Source organism: Haliotis rufescens, unplaced genomic scaffold (assembly GCF_023055435.1).
Source record: "Haliotis rufescens isolate VD_foot unplaced genomic scaffold, xgHalRufe1.0.p SCAF_1, whole genome shotgun sequence".
NCBI lineage: Eukaryota > Metazoa > Mollusca > Gastropoda > Lepetellida > Haliotidae > Haliotis > Haliotis rufescens.
In genome coordinates, this window is record NW_025963779.1 from 58,886,849 (window position 1) to 58,904,162 (window position 17,314).

At 38.1% G+C, this 17,314-nt stretch overlaps 1 protein-coding gene across 1 annotated transcript; it reads right to left on the reverse strand.

Annotated features, from left to right (window-relative positions):
• Positions 1–15,924: 15,924 nt before the first annotated feature.
• LOC124131476 lies at positions 15,925–16,995 on the reverse strand. The gene has a single exon (XM_046494761.2). The coding sequence runs from the start codon at positions 16,993–16,995 to the stop codon at positions 15,925–15,927; it is 1,071 nt and encodes a 356-aa protein (XP_046350717.2).
• Between the last annotated feature and the right edge of the window lie 319 nt (positions 16,996–17,314).

A 17,314-nucleotide genomic window follows, 5' to 3' on the forward strand; every position in this document is an offset into this window, starting at 1 on the left:
AGGTTCCACATGAAATTGTTTGGCTTATAGATACTATAATTAGATATAAACTTGAGTCTACATTACATTTTGCAAGATGAAATGAGTTAAATTATTTGATTATGCATATTTTGCTAATTTTTCGTTGTTGGTATTTTTACTTATATTTTATTTCTTGTTGAATTTTTAGGAAATTAAAATTTTATTTTCATCTTAACTGGCATATTGAGCAAGGAATCTGTAACAGGAATTATAATGGTCATAGAAATTTATTGCTCAAAAAGTTCAGATGTCTGTTGAGGAGCTCTTTCATATACACATTTTCTTAAAATGGTCAATTATTCAACAGCACACTCTCTGTCAACTCTGACCGCCTCCGTGGTCTTGTGGTAGAGCGTCCGCCCGGAGATCGGAAGGTCCAGGGTTCGATCCCGGGCCGCGTCATACAAAAAGACGTTAAAAGATTGTACTTGTTGTTACCCTGTCTGGCACTCGGTATTAAGGGGCTAAAACAAGGACTGGTCGGCTCGGAGTCAGTATACTGTGTCTAAGTGGGGTATTCATGTTAAACTGCGGCATGGTATCTCAGTGAGATAGCACTATAAATCGGCATCAGTCCGGACTAGTACAAGCAGCCACACACACACATACACATGCATGCACGTCGCTATATAAGTGCAATAATCTTGGACGCGACGTTAAAACCAATTTCACCTCACCTCACCTCTGTCAACTCTCCACCAGATAAATTAGGATTACAAAACAAGTGACCATAGACTAAAATATCTGTATTTTACCATGTCTGGAGATGAAGACAACATCAGAATCCCATCCAAAGATGCCACTTTCCGATTCCCAGATATATAATGTCAATAAATCTCTGATCCTAATTGGAAAATGACACTACATCTCCTAACACATCAGCAAATGTATCAGTCTATAGAGAACCTCATATGTCTGTCCTCCAGACTACTTCTTCACAGACTGTACATGCCAAAGACCATGATATCACAATATCCTCTCAGTAATTTGTACTATAATTTATAGAAGTCTATCTTAAATTATAACAGGAGGTGTATGACTGGCCCAGTCATTGGGGGCACCACAGGTCAGTGTGCAGTGTTGACTGTTTCAGGTGTGACAGAAACATATGATCACTGGTTCCAAGTGGGATTCAACCCAAAACTGCTATAGTGGGATTAGACCCAACACTCCTACAGTGGGATTAAACCCAACACTCCTGCAGTGGGATTAAACCCAATTCTCTTATAGTGGGATTAAACCCAGTGCTCCTATAGCGGGATTAAAACCAGTGCACCTATAGTGGGATTAAACCCAACAGTCCTACAGTGGGATTAAACCAAATGATCTTAAAGTGGGATTAAACCCATTGCTCCTATAGTGGGATTAAACCCATCTCTCCTATAGTGGGATTAAACCCAACACACCTATAGTGGGATTAAACCCAACAATCCTATAGTGGGATTAAACCCAACACTCCTACAGTGGGATTAAACCCAACACTCCTGCAGTTGGATTCAACCCAACACTTCTGCATTTGGATTAAACCCAACACTCCTACAAGGGGATTAAACCCAATTCTCTTATAGTGGGATTAAACCCAGTGCTCCTATTGTGGGATTAAACCCAACTCTCCTATAGTGGGATTAAACCCAACACTCTTATAGTGGGATTAAACCAAATGCTCTTATAGTGGGATTAAACCCAGTGCTCCTGTAATGGGATTAAATCCAATGTTTACATAGTGGCTTTTGGTCAAGCATTTGTGATTACCAGTAAGTGTGTAAGATAACAATAACAGTAAGCAGTAGATAACAATATTCCAGCTCTATCACAGTGACCAATGAAGTCTTGACTAGGTAAACCAGTGGTTGATAGAATGAGTGCCTATCCAATCGAGTATAATAACATACAAGCAACCATGTCACACACTAACCACCTAACCTTTGTTTAGCCAGCTCTTATACAAAATAAGCACTGATTCTGCTTCAGGAACAAATTCAAACTCATGACACCGAAGTAGCAAACTTTCACACGTAGAAAATACCAAAAAGAACATACATCATTTTTTTCTTAAACCATCCTGACAAATGGTCTTGTTACACAGTGAATGCAAACATCTGCATGCATATTTATGAGTGCTGTGGAATAATCAGTCTAATTATCGGTTGAACTTTCACACACAACTTCTTGCCTGAGGGCCTGTACAAATGTCAAGAGAGATTAGTACTACAATTACAAACACCTCCAATAGCCATAGCATTTTAATAAACACATCATTACCTTGTATAGATTCAGCATGGGGGAAAGCATTAAACAGGAGATTGATATATGAAATACTTTCACCTTTTAGTCTTCTTACATGGCAAAACTGACCTGACATTGCATCTGTATACTGCTGCATGTGTTGGAAGAGTGAATAGTGCAGAGTAGAACCTTTCAACTCACCAGTCTAACTCATCATCTGAACTGTGCAGAACCCCTCAGCTCACCAGTCTAACTCATCATCTGAACTGTGCAGAACCTTTCGGCTCACCAGTCTAACTCATCATCTGAACTGTGCAGAACCCCTCAGCTCAGCAGTCTAACTCATCATCAGAACTGTGCAGAACCTTTCAGCTCACCAGTCTAACTCATCATCTTAACTATGCAGAACCTTTCAGCTCACCAGTCTAACTCATCATCAGAACTGTGCAGAACCCCTCAGCTCACCATTCTAACTCATCATCAGAACTATGCAGAACCTTTCAGCTCACCAGTCTAACTCATCATCTGAACTGTGCAGAACCTTTCAGCTCACCAGTCTAACTCATCATCTTAACTATGCAGAACCTTTCAGATCACCAGTCTAACTCATCATCAGAACTATGCAGAACCTTCAGCTCACCAGTCTAACTCATCATCAGAACTATGCAGAACCTTTCAGCTCACCAGTCTAACTCATCATCAGAACTGTGCAGAACCTTTCAGCTCAGCAGTCTAACTCATCATCAGAACTATGCAGAACCTTTCAGCTCACCAGTCTAACTCATCATCAGAACTGTGCAGAACCCCTCAGCTCAGCAGTCTAACTCATCATCAAAACTGTGCAGAACCTTTCAGCTCAACAGTCTAACTCATCATCAGAACTGTGCAGAACCTTTCAGCTCAGCAGTCTAATTCATCATCAGAACTGTGCAGAACCTTTCAGCTCACCAGTCTAACTCATCATCAGAACTATGCAGAACCTTTCAGCTCACCAGTCTAACTCATCATCAGAACTGTGCAGAACCCCTCAGCTCACCATTCTAACTCATCATCAGAACTATGCAGAACCTTTCAGCTCACCAGTCTAACTCATCATCTGAACTGTGCAGAACCTTTCAGCTCACCAGTCTAACTCATCATCTTAACTATGCAGAACCTTTCAGATCACCAGTCTAACTCATCATCAGAACTATGCAGAACCTTTCAGCTCACCAGTCTAACTCATCATCAGAACTATGCAGAACCTTTCAGCTCACCAGTCTAACTCATCATCAGAACTGTGCAGAACCCCTCAGCTCACCAGTCTAACTCATCATCAGAACTATGCAGAACCTTTCAGCTCACCAGTCTAACTCATCATCAGAACTATGCAGATTATTTAAGCTCGCCAGTCTAACTCATCATCAGAACTGTGCAGAACCTTTCGGCTCACCAGTCTAACTCATCATCAGAACTGTGCAGAACCCCTCAGCTCACCAGTCTAACTCATCATCAGAACTATGCAGAACCTTTCAGCTCACCAGTCTAACTCATCATCAGAACTATGCAGAACCTTTCAGCTCACCAGTCTAACTCATCATCAGAACTGTGCAGAACCTTTCAGCTCACCAGTCTAACTCATCATCAGAACTGTGCAGAACCTTTCAGCTCACCAGTCTAACTCATCATCAGAACTATGCAGATTCTTTAAGCTCACCAGTCTAACTTATCATCAGAACTGTGCAGAACCTTTCAGCTCACCAGTCTAACTCATCATCAGAACTGTGCAGAACCCCTCAGCTCACCAGTCTAACTCATCATCAGAACTATGCAGAACCTTTCAGCTCACCAGTCTAACTCATAATCAGAACTATGCAGATTCTTTAAGCTCACCAGTCTAACTCATCATCAGAACTGTGCAGAACCTTTCAGCTCACCAGTCTAACTCATCATCAGAACTTCGCAGAACCCCTCAGCTCACCAGTCTAACTCATCATCAGAACTATGCAGAACCTTTCAGCTCAGCAGTCTAACTCATAATCAGAACTATGCAGAACCTTTCAGCTCACCAGTCTAACTCATCATCAGAACTGTGCAGAACCCCTCAGCTCACCAGTCTTACTCATCATCAGAACTTTGCAGAACTTTTACCTCATCAGCTGAATTCAGCAATGTTAAATCTTTTCTCTCATCAGCAGAGTGAGTGAGTGAGTAATTGTTACTTAAAGCCACATCAGAAATCTTGCATCCATTCATGGTGATCAGCGGCAGCTCAACTGTTGAACTCCCATCATGATTATTAACTACTGCTGATAGAGTAACCCTCGATCTGGGTACCATGGAAATGTACTCTGGGTACAAATCGATATATTAAATTGTACCCATGTCGTTTTGTAACCTGTCATTATCTATTTGTACCCAGATTTCCGAAATCTCACGACAGGCTATGTCGTAAACTCATACACGTCCGGTTTACAGCATTGTCCATCATGGCCACTCCCGCACGTGTAAGACAAGAAGAACTTGCTAATAATTTACGATCATTGAGGAATATGTCGTAAAAGTCTCGCCACAAAACGAAAAACAACAACATGTGTACAAATAGATATCGACAGGTTACAAAACGACATGGTTGCCGAAGTCTGGGTACAATTTAATATATCGATTTGTATCCTGGGTACATTTCGATGGTACCCAGATTGAGAGTGACCCTACTACTACTTAATGCTTTCAGTCAATGTACATTTTACAGTTCAGTTCATGGCCCATTATAATGGACATAATCACTATCAGACAGTAATGATACCAGGTGTCTGTGAAAAGGTGAGCATACCCCGCCCCACCGTTGGCCCCCAACACAAACACATGCAAAGGCTAGTCAACTGTTACCCTGAAAAAACATGGGACCATATGGTACAGGTCAAAATAAGGAATTGCATCAGACATCATTTTTGTCACTGATGCGTCAAATTTGGAAATGTCCTCCACATGTCTACCATAAGACTTTCACTGAGGCCTTAAATCTTGTTAACTTGAGAGCAAGAAAAAGGTAAACACCAAAGGCTGGAACTGCTGGACTATTGTTTCACAGAAATGGAAAGGTGAATATTGGAAAGTTGGAGTCATCCCTCTTTCACTTGTCTCAAATACTTTCTGTGAATATAAAGAAAGTCCATCCTTGATTGTATTCAAGAAATAAGGTTTGCTCACCCATATGTGTAGTGCAATAAAGTTTAGTTTTGCCCTGAACTATTAAAGTTGAAGCACGAGGATGCTTAAGTTCAGGGCAAAACTATACATCATTACAATACACATGGGGAAGAGCAAACTTAATTACTTTTCAAAGATACCTAATTTAAAACTAATCAAGTATTTTATTGGAGATGGGTTTAAAATCAAATCTGTACTAAACGTGCCATAAATTGAAAATCCTTGAACAGGGCTAACTGAGGGGCTGTTCTATTCAATTGCCTGTACCCTTACATTAAGAGACATATTTACGTTTAAAACAATACAACACCATGAAAATGGCAAGTTTATTATTTAAATAGGTTGTTTTTCTTTATGCGTTTAGTGTGTGATTATTCAGAAACCCATGCAGCATTTAGAAGGATTTTAAAATTTAAGTCTGTATATTAATTTATTTTTTTTTATACATTTTTATTTCACCTCTTACCTGTTACATGAGGAGGATGGCCATCCAGGGCAATGGTCACCCTCACATTCTGAAGACAATGTATGTATACATTTGGGAAAAATTAAATACAAGTTTTGGAAATGGTGCCAAGGTGATTTTTAAGAAATATAACCTGTACCGGTATATTAATTTGCTTCAATTTAATTTAATCGCTTGACTTGAAACATTCCACAAGAGCATTGTGGGGCTGAGCTAACTTAGCCGAAGTTCGGTATCGCTGGTTATTGTGAGTTGAGGTGTTTTACTGTTGTTTCCACCTCTAATGTCAGCAGACTGCAGCAACTGCAAGCAACGAAATAGTGCGCTTACCGAGCAGGTTGCGCTACATGATACCGTAACCGATGTGATTCGACAGCCTGGGGCATGATATGGCGTTGCCGTTGGGTGAACATGGCGGAGTAAGAGCAACAGCGGCATATTGTGAAATACTGTACGCATAAATTTTTCAAAGATTGCTCATTCCTTTGTCCTGAGAGACGTACATAATTCGTAGGGAACCAATGCCTGCCTCAGACAATTTTGTGTCAGCTGTGGCACAGACACAGTGGTTTAAATGTTTGGAATATGGGGTATGAGAGATGGTTGACATCATCTTTCAATATTTCTTTCAAGGTAATAACAATCAAATATTCGACAAGTTTAATGAAACTATTCCAGCGATAACTCATTTGGATTTGCAAACTTGTAATGACAGTAATGAAAGAACGATGTTACAAAGGATACGCTAGATCATGGGGGAGGTATTTTGAACAGTGTAATGACGTCAGCCCATTATGACGTAACTCAAAAAGTGTAATTTATAGCAGGATAAAGTACAGTCCACTGCTCACGGTCCATATTCGAATAACCGACAATGGCTGTTCTTGTCAACAATAGAGAAGTCCCCTGTGATTATATGACCTACAGGTCAGTAGCAGTAGGATGAGTCTTGCCAGTAGTTGAGAAGTAGTTGAATTTATATCATGATATGCCAAGTCCACGTTCTGCAAAACATTCCTATAATTGAACGAACTGAATGAAATAATGTTCATATAGGAAAATGAAAATGTTGCTGGTTCCTAAAATTTGAAATATTGTGGGACATTTTAGGACCATGATTTTTGTCTGAGAAGGTTACTTAAATTGAAGCATCAACTCCCTTATTTGCAAAGTTTCCAAACACTTTAATTCCAAACTTATACAATTGTTTACATCAATTTACACATTTCTTGATACAATAAACATGTCTGTATTAAGTTATTTCTTGTTCAAAAAGCAAATTCTACTGCTTTTTGGTTCAAGTTTACACAATTTCAAATCAACTTAGGACTGTAATTTTATGTGAACAATTTGCCATAACTTTCAATGCTAAATTGCTAAAATTGTGAAATATCATACATATTGTCCACATGTTTCTTTTCAGAGTTCTCTTGAGATCTATTGTGGATTCTTGTTAAAAGACATCACTTTGTCCATTATTAAAACATATTACTCCCAATGGCATGCTTAAAGAGCCCTCATTTCAGAGGGTTTATTTTCCAGTCCTTCATGTCAAGTTAATGTCTGGTCATGTTCTGAACGTGCTTTATTTTAGTTTCTAAATCTTCTTTTAGTGAAACATGGTTAGATTCCAGGCCATAAACATAAGAACCATGTTTGATCATTTTTTATGCAATCAAACAATTATTTTCTAATTTAATAGAACATTGTGCATAAACTTATGGGAGTATTTCCTGACCATGTCATTTAATTTAGATATCCAAGAGAGTTAACTGCAAGTTTTGTTCTAGTCCTGATGAGAAATAATGCAACATGGAAAATAAAGATTAAAGTCGCTGATGACAAGCCTGTGTTCTCTGTAATTCTATATTCCAGACAAAAGTAGTATTTACTGAATACACTAGCAACTGTAAGCACAACAGGACACAATAACTGTTGAGTATTTTTCTGTGTTGACCTGCTTTGTCATCTGGATACAGGGTTGTGTATATATGCTTTAGGAAAATGCTGATTGGAATGTTGAGTAAAGGCAAACATGGTTAAATGTTTTATCTAGTTTATTTAGTTTGGACAAATCTATATTCATGTCGGCTTGTGTGTTCCATGCCAACCTGTCTGTATATAGTCCTGGATTAGTGAAGGATTTGTGGTTTATAATTAACACTTCTCTATAGATAACGCTTGTTGTATCAAAGCTAGTCGACATAATATGGAACGAATGTCGAACATAATAAAGTCTATGTACTTCATAGGGGACTGCCTCCATGGTCAAGTGGCTACAGCGTCTTCTCAGAGTGGAATGTCAGTGGTTCAATCCCTGGCCATGTCATACCAAAAGATGTTAAAGGATGGTATTTGTTGTTCACCTGCCTGGTTCTCGACATAAGGGGCTAAAACCAGGACTGGTCGGTTCGGAGTCGCTATATCATGTTTGAGTGGGGTATTCTACACTGCAGCGTGGTAACTCAGTGGGCTAGCACTATAAAACTGGCATAAGTCCAGACTATGACAAGCAGCCACACACACATGCATGCACGTCGCTATGTACCATATTCGACATAATAAGCGCCCTGCTCCAATAAGCGCCCACGGCAATATTTGCTAATATATTGGCAAGTGAACAATCCCAATTAGCACCACTTCCAACTGATCAATGTACACAAGACTTATTTATTTGCATATAAAACACACTCGTGTGTCATATGCACCCTTAATTAAGGGGAATTTTAATTCTGGAAAAATATATCTGTTGTACATAAACATTTCAGGCTGTCACCATAAACCACGAAATTTATCTTTCAACTCTGTTTTTTTCACCAAAATGATATTCTAATAAGAGCCCCTTATTCCTAATTTTGGGAGCGCCCTGGGCGCTTATTACGTCGAATACAGTAAGTGCAATAATCGTGAACATATTTCACCTCACCTCAACTTTCATGGTGTATGGTTTGGATTTGCTTTGCAGTTTCTTTGCTAACCAATTAACCTGGATAGGTCAAACATCTTGTGAACAAATTGATGTTCCTCAATGCTTTTCTTTTACTTGGTTCAGTTGGTTGAGTGACAACTCAGTGCTAATTCTGTTAGAAGTGTAGGATGTATTTGTATTGTAACATGTATATATACTTTTGTCAGGATTCTCCGCTCTTTGCCCTGATTATGTTTCTACGTTTGTCAGCACCATACCCGTGCTTGTGGGTTTCACTCAAAGTGGAAAATGTAAGAGACCTGCATCACTTTTGGCTTTCCTCCCACATTACGCTCACTCACTCACTCACTCACTCATTGTTAACAGTTACTTTCTGTTTTATTTTGGTAGATTTACCTCTATATATGAAACCCTTTAGATACCTGTCAAGAGCTGTGAGCATGCATGCATAGAGTTCAGCACATTACAAGTGGCCATTATTGTAATCCCCTACACATATATTTTAATGGGGATATAGAAATGAGGCTCCAATCAGGAGCCATCATTCCGCCTGTCTGTTAAGTTTGTTTCTATAGAATAATCTTAAACCATTCAATATTATTTCATGACACTTTGTGCACACATCAGGCTTAGTTCTCGCTATTCTAAACAAAGATCTGAGGACATCCCATTAAGGGGCACGTCAGAATGACCTTTCATCCAACCAATCAGAGCGTCGCTTACCAGATCATGAAAGCCACTAATCATGCAACCATGAAATATTTAACACGGGGTATTCTGAACGACAGTTACGAGCTTATGATTATATCCATACAATCTAGGCCATCTATAAGCCATTCCAGATTGTTCTTCATACCAGTTTTAATTATTTTAATCGAGAATACGTCAAAATATGTTTCGAAGCGTAGTCGCCAGTTTGAAACTAGTGTCGTAAAGCTCGAGAAAGCTGCCTTCTGATTGGCTTATGTCGATTTCTTGTCAGTCATTTCATTGGTCGGTCAAAATTTGCGAAAGGTAGTTGAACTACCGTAGTTCTGACGTGACCCTTAATGGGATGTCCTCAGATCTTTGTTTAGTGGTAGCAAAAACTAAGATCTGATTTTAATGAGATTTTAATGAGATTGCATTTGTAATGTAGAAATAGGTTCAAAACAGGTTCAAATGAGGGTTTATATATTTCTTTATGAAACTTCATAAGCACAACAGATATATTACATCATACACCTTACAATCCTATTGGAATCTCATGTTCAGACAGGTCCCCAGCAACTTTTGCTTGGTTTGAGTGAATCGGATGTCTAAATGGATCGGATGTTCAGGATTGGTGACTCGGTTGATTGTGTGACGTCATACCATGATATAGTGGAATATTGTTCATAAGGGCCACACATTTTTTATTTTTTTGTTTCACAGGCCCGCTGCCCCTACTGAAAAGCGGCTGGTCCAGAAAAAAATTAAAGTAAAAATACTTATTTTTATTATGTCTCGCGCTAGTAATATTGACCCTCTTATACAATAAAACATGTTATATATAAGTTCCATGTCTACATCACTAACAGTGATTCAAGAGGCCACCTGCAGTTTTAACCCCATGGCAGAATGACAGAATATCAATAAATAAATAAATAATTGATACCTTAATTTGAACGACCTTGTGTGGAAAAGATGGAATAAATCTGTGAAACATCAAATTAAAAAAGTATAATAATTCATTAATACAGTGTTATTTTAACAGGCACCCTCATACATTCAGTTATTTTGCTCTATTGTTATATAATGGTATATCATTATAATTGTTATCATCATTATCATTATTATCATTATAATTATTTTGTTTTTTGGACACAGGAATGACATTAATGATCACAAAGGTGACTAGAGAGGGATTCACAGTGGATCTGGACAGTGTGTTTAATAGGTTTATCAACTTTTTAAAAGTGTTTTCAATCAGGAAGTGCTATTACTCCTTTCTGTCATGGAGTATTAAGGAAATCTTCAAGTTGATAACATTCTTCCAGCTAATAGCATTTAAGGCATACAGCTGTTGGACTTAGTTTGATTTGATGACATTTTAATCAGTTATTTTACATATAAATGAACACTGAGAAAGAAAAATGTTGAATAGAAAAGATAACTTGTAAAGCTGTTTTGGAACGTTAAATCCCCTAAAGCAGTCACATTTTCCACTTTAGTTTTTATTGGTTTAGGTCATTCAATATTGAATGAGTTATTGCGACCTATGAACACTGTGGTATTTGGATAATATGAGATCTTTTTGCAAAGTACAGCACAATAATACACTATGATTGCTTTCACATTTTTAAAGCGGAAACATCTTTTGTTATCAGTTGGTGATCATGAGATGGACTTGGCGTCACAATGCTGCAATGTTATTTCCTTCGAATGTCATCCATTTTACATTAAACTTTGGATCACTCTGTCACTAAACTACATGATTGAAATTGTCATTTTCTATTCAAAATCACACAACTTTAATGTAGATGTTATGGATAGTATTCCAAATATGTCATTCATAATGTCAATATATTGAATTACGTTTTTTAGCTCACCAAGACTGAATACATACTTATGGCCTGATGTCTTCTCATCTCTCCATGGGGGCACGGGTGGCCCAGTCGTCTAAGGAGCCGCGATTCGCTGTGCAGAGTTGCGTCCCTTAGGCACGCCAGAAACCTATGATGGGTTCGAATCCCGGTTCGCCCAGATTATGTTTCCAGGTTTGTCAGCACCATACCCGTGCTCGTGGGTTTCACCGAAGTGGTAAACCTCTGAGACCTGCTTCACCGAAGTGGTAAACCTCTGAGACCTGCTTCACTTCGGGCTTTCCTCCCACATTAAGCTGACACGCCGTGATATGACTGGAATACTGTTAAAAGCGGCGTTAAACCCAACTCACTCACTCATCTCTCCATCGTTTGGAGCCATAATTGGACTTTGCTATGTTTATATCATTAAAAGAATATCAAAAGAATTTATAAATATAAAACAAATATGATAACAGCACTGAAACATGTTTAGGAGTCATTGTTTCAAACACCACAAAGTCTAGTTTGGGTTCTAGGTATGCATTGGTATGTGTATTGCAATACGATCAGATTGAAATTTGTTTATGCAAATAAAGTTTTAGCATTCTTTTTCAAAATTCGAAAATGTTTAATAAACTTCTTTTTACAAACCACAAGTCCCAGAAAGCTTAAAATTTAAGAAGATGTGTAGGACCAGCTTATGACTTGCATTTGTTCTTGGCATGAACTTGACAAGTTCAGATTCTTTTTAGATTTTTGAATTCTTCAATTGTAAAACATGTTCAAGCATAATCTCTTCAGAATCTAAAAGGCACATAGAGCTGATACTCTGGTAGGATATGCAACAATTCATGGCGTTTCAGATTAATCAGTAGATTAAGCTTAAAGCATTTTCTCCTTAACATTCATTGATTGGGTTGAAACCTTGTGTAATCTTCTAGTCAATATCCACTGCACTCAACATTGGCCATTGTTGAAGATGTTGCACAATAAAATTCAGAAACTGCTTCACAAAAGTTTTGCAATACTGTACATGAATGTTTCTTACCCTAACAATAAAATATTACTACACTGATGTCACACTGTCCTCTGACGTCAAACAGACCACATTAAAAGCCAACTAACAGCCATTCTTTCCTTTCTTGATTTCACTACAACACTGAGCAACAGTGCCTTGGTGCTATCTATTTCCATTGTTGAATATTAGTTCAGAAAATACTCATTTCTAATCATGGATAGATGGTATTTGTCTGAAAATAAATTGAAATCAACCTTCTGTGAGATTACAAGATACAAGGTAATCTTAATTCCTGGATCTAAAACAATGCCTAGCAGAACAAAAAATTCAATTTAAACGGTAAATCAACATGCCTGGTGATTTTTTATCTCAAATTTCAAATTTGTACTGACGAAGTTTTTTTGACACCTGTTCGTTTGCCGGAATTCGCTGATGGGGTAATTTTTTACTGCACATAATATTCAAATTTTTTTTCCAAAATACTGAATCCACTAGAGGGGGGGGTAAGCATTATACTTGGGTGCGCACTATACTCAAGAAAATACAGTACAAATCTGAAGGAAACATGGCATGATTGAAATTCATTTTGAAAAGCCTCTGAAATATTCATTTATTTTTTTTACACTCTTGTTTTCAACAACATGATATAACCACCAAGGATTCTCTTCAAGTGTTTTTTATAAATTGTTTTCAAAATCCAAGCATAAGTACACCTTGAATATATATAGACATGAAACAGAACTTTTCTGCTTAAATATGGCTCCCTTCAAGATGATAATCTGGAAACACAGAAATGCCATCAAACAATTCTCTTTGATGTTAACCAAAAGAGCATTAATGGAATAATATTACCATTCCAGCTGCCACTGTGGTCATTATTGCTTCTGCGTGTCACATAGAATAATGCCATGGGTCAACAAGTGTATACATTGTGGTCAGTTTGAGGAAATAAAATGAATTGATTGATAGATTCACATGTAAGATGTGTCCTGCATCAATAGTAATAACAGAACATTTCAAAAATTTAGTAACATGATGTTTAATCATGTGTAAATTGTTTGATCATTTCAGTGAACTGTTCAAACTTTGCATCCTTTCATTCATAAGGAAAGGGATTAGGAAAACGTCACTGGGACTAAGGGCATGTCTTTAATTTCTTTACATAATGCCCTGTATGACAGTTTTGTCATCAAGTTTCAGGCCAGACCAATTAACATTTGTTTTATGGATTTTCTTGGTCAATATGCCAAGAGGCAGACGACAAAAATTGATTTTAGGCGATTTCTGTTCTAAAATTTATTTAAAAAATTAAATGTTTTAAAACACAACTCAACTGACATCTCCTCTAAAACTACAAGGAGCATGAAGCTGAAACTTTGCATAAATGCTGTCAGCTTTGTGTCTCTAAACTTGTTCATGGACGTCAGATCCGATTTTAAACATGTCCATTGTGGCAGCCATATTGAAAATGTACTTTTTGCTCATTGCTCAGCCATTTCTGCATGTATCATTATGATACTTATGATGATATATGGTATGCAGAATAACATACAATACTTTTCTTAACTTTGACCTTTTTCATGTAACCCAGTTTATCTATCAGTTTGTTCTGAGTTACTAAAAGCTATTCTGAGTTTAGGAAGCATTACTTGTGTATATATGATCCCAGCTAAAAACATTCCGGTAAGCTACATTTGTCTCGTCAAGATTAATGTAGATTTTGAACTATAACACAAGAAATATAGTTGGTGTATCCTTAGCCTAGTTCATTTAGTGTAATTTGTAATTGAGTCCTCGTCATTCTTGGTTTCGATGATAATCAGATTTAGCTCACCTGACTGAAAGTCAAGTGAACTCAATGTCCTGGTGTGTTGTCTCTCTGTCATTTTAATGTTTACATTGTCAACATTTTCTCCTCTGAGAACACAAGAAATGTAGGCCTGTATAAATGATCCCAGCTACTGTGTCTCAAAAACCTACACAGGGCAGTGGGGTTGCCTAGTGGTTAAAGCCTTCACTTGTCACAGTGAAGACCCGGTGTAAGGTGCCAAAATCTACCCCCCTTCAGAGTATACCCGGGTAGATTCTGGGAGCTCCCAGAATCTACCCCGGGGTAGATTTTGGAGACTTTCCAGAATCTACCCCCCTTTCCCAGAATCTACCCCCAAGGGGTATAATCTGGGAGTTCCTCCCATAATCTACCCTGGGTTATAGCTATAATCTAGGAGCTCCAAGAATCTACTGCAGCCCTGTTTGATTTAAGCATTTTTATTTCATGAATGTACATGAAGTTTTCATTTGGGGGATGCATCTAACTCAGTCTTGATCTCTCCTGGTCAATTGCTGTAAAAACATTGTCATCTGATTAAGTTTACATAAATCCCTATTCAGTACACATCTGATTAGTTTTAAAACATTCATATCCCAGAATCTACCCCCCTTTCCCAGAATCTACCCCCAGGGGGTATAATCTGGGAGTTCCCAAAATCTATCCTGGTGTAGATAATACCGGTAATAAATTGTTATCGAATCCAAAAATTCAAAATGTTGTTTTATACATGCAAGGAAGAAATAAATATTGTTTAAACTAATAAAAAATATCTTACAAATCACATTGACTTTAACTCATTGTAGTCATCATCAATTTGTAAGTTCGAAAGTTGGTGTTGAGAATTGTGTGAGGAAATGTCTTACACTTATGTTATTGAATAAGCTTTAACATGCTTTGTGAATAGACCTACCTACTTTTGATTGCATATAAAATCATTTTGAAACCAATTATAAGTATGCACTTATGTCTGTAAGTACCTTTATTTGGGGAGGCATGTATCACAGTATCAAGAATATATTCTTCATATAGAAGACATCACATCATTAAAACAATCTAATTATTTGTCCATTTACATTCTAATTCTTCTAAATATAGTCAGATGGCTGTAATATCATGAAGCAATTGTCATTGTCTTAGTCAGAGTTTCATATTATTATCAATAACAAATAGAGAAAACTAACATAAAATATGAGAGCAATTTATTCTGAAAACCAATATCCATTGATTCCTTGAATTATTTCAATGTCACTTGACATTTATTACAACGTCAAAGTGTTCATGGAGGTTGGTCAGATACACTGCACCAATGGACAGTTTCTCAAGTGTGAATGATGTTGGGTAGCATAGCAATTTCAGCTCCTTTCCATAATTGGTATAGACAACAATGTCAGTTTGCAGAAGAGAAGCAGTGGCCATAATCTCTGCATCCGTTGCCCAGACACCATTTTCGGCCATTCTTGACGAATTTAAGTATTTCGTCACATTCTGCTGAAGGTAGTTTTCCAGCTTTTCCCCTTTCTCACGCATGTGTTGTACAACAGCATCTCTCAGGCGTAAGTGGGACGTCTCCTGACCAGTTAGAAAATAACTAATGGCGCAGAAGAAGCAGTTGCTATCACCCTTGGTCTTGTGTTGTCTTTTTGGTGCCTCAAATTCTTTCTCTCTTCCAAAATAAACAGACTTAAATGAAGGTAAATGTCACTGTTTAGAAAGTTCTCTTCTTCTTTGAATGGTCATTGGCTGGAAGCTGTAATGTGGCCTCTTGGGGGTGTTGCTGGTTGTGGTGCTGGGCTTCTTGGACTTGATGGGACTGGTACAGCTGGTAGAACTCATAAACCTGGTGTGGTGTGGTACAGTAGGACTGACAGAGCGTTTTGAACTGGTGTGGCTGGTGCGACAGCTAGGACTGGTTGAACTGGTAGTCTTGGTAGATCTGGTGGTAGGCCTGGTGTAGCTGGAGTGACTAGCAGGACTGGTATGGTTGGTGGGGAAGACGTCTTGTGGAGTGTGTCTTTTCAAATTCGATCCATGGTATGCGTTGCGAAGCACTTGGCCACTCTTCAAACTCTTCAACTTAACACGTCCCTTGCCAAGCACTTGATGAACTTCATATGGTCCAAGGAACCTTGGCTCAAGCTTAGCTCCAATTCTGTTCATTTGACGTGAATTCTTCAGGTAGACGCTTGTCCTCAGCCCCAACTCATGATGACTGTTGTGTAGCTTGTCATGTTGTTCCTTCTGAATCTTCTTGGGCTTTGTAATATTGTTGCTGACCTTTGATGTGATGTTTTGTCGCAGGTTCTGCATGGCTTGGAGAAAATCATCACTGATCACAACTTCTTTTGGTTTTGGAGAGTCCTTAATGTCCATCGGTAGTTTTGCCTTTCTGATGTACATGCATTCAAATGGTGTCATCTTGGTTGATGCATGTACAGATGTATGGTGGGCAAACAGAACTCCAGGTATAAAAACATCCCAGTTGTCTCCACGGTCGTTGACAAGCTTTGAGAGGGCATTCTTAAGGGTCCTGTTGTCTCGCTCTCGTTGTCCATTGGTCTGAGGATGGTATGTTGAACTGACTCTGTGCTCAGTTCCCAGCTTGGTCATAAGATTGTCAATTATAGTGTTGATGAATTCTCTACCTTGATCACTGATCAAAATGTCAAAGCAGCCAAGTCTGCACACGGTCTTGTACAGGAAGTCAGCTACAGAATCTGCAGACTTATCAGGATACGCCTCTGTACAGTCATGTACATTATCATCTAACATGTGAGATTTCTTTAATCATAATGTATACTGTTTGGAAAAACTGGTGCTCCCACCTTTCATCTTCTCAATATAAATAACAGGAAGTGCATGTTTTAAAACTAATTAGATGTGTACTGAATAGGCATTTATGTAAACTTAATCAGATGACAATGTTTTTACAGCAATTGACCAGGAGAGATCAAGACTGAGTTAGATGCATCCCCCAAAAGAAAACTTCATGTACATTCATGAAAAAAAATGTTTAAATCAAACAGGGCTGCAGTAGATTCTTGGAGCTCCTAGATTATAGTTATAACCAGGGGTAGATTCTGGGAGCTCC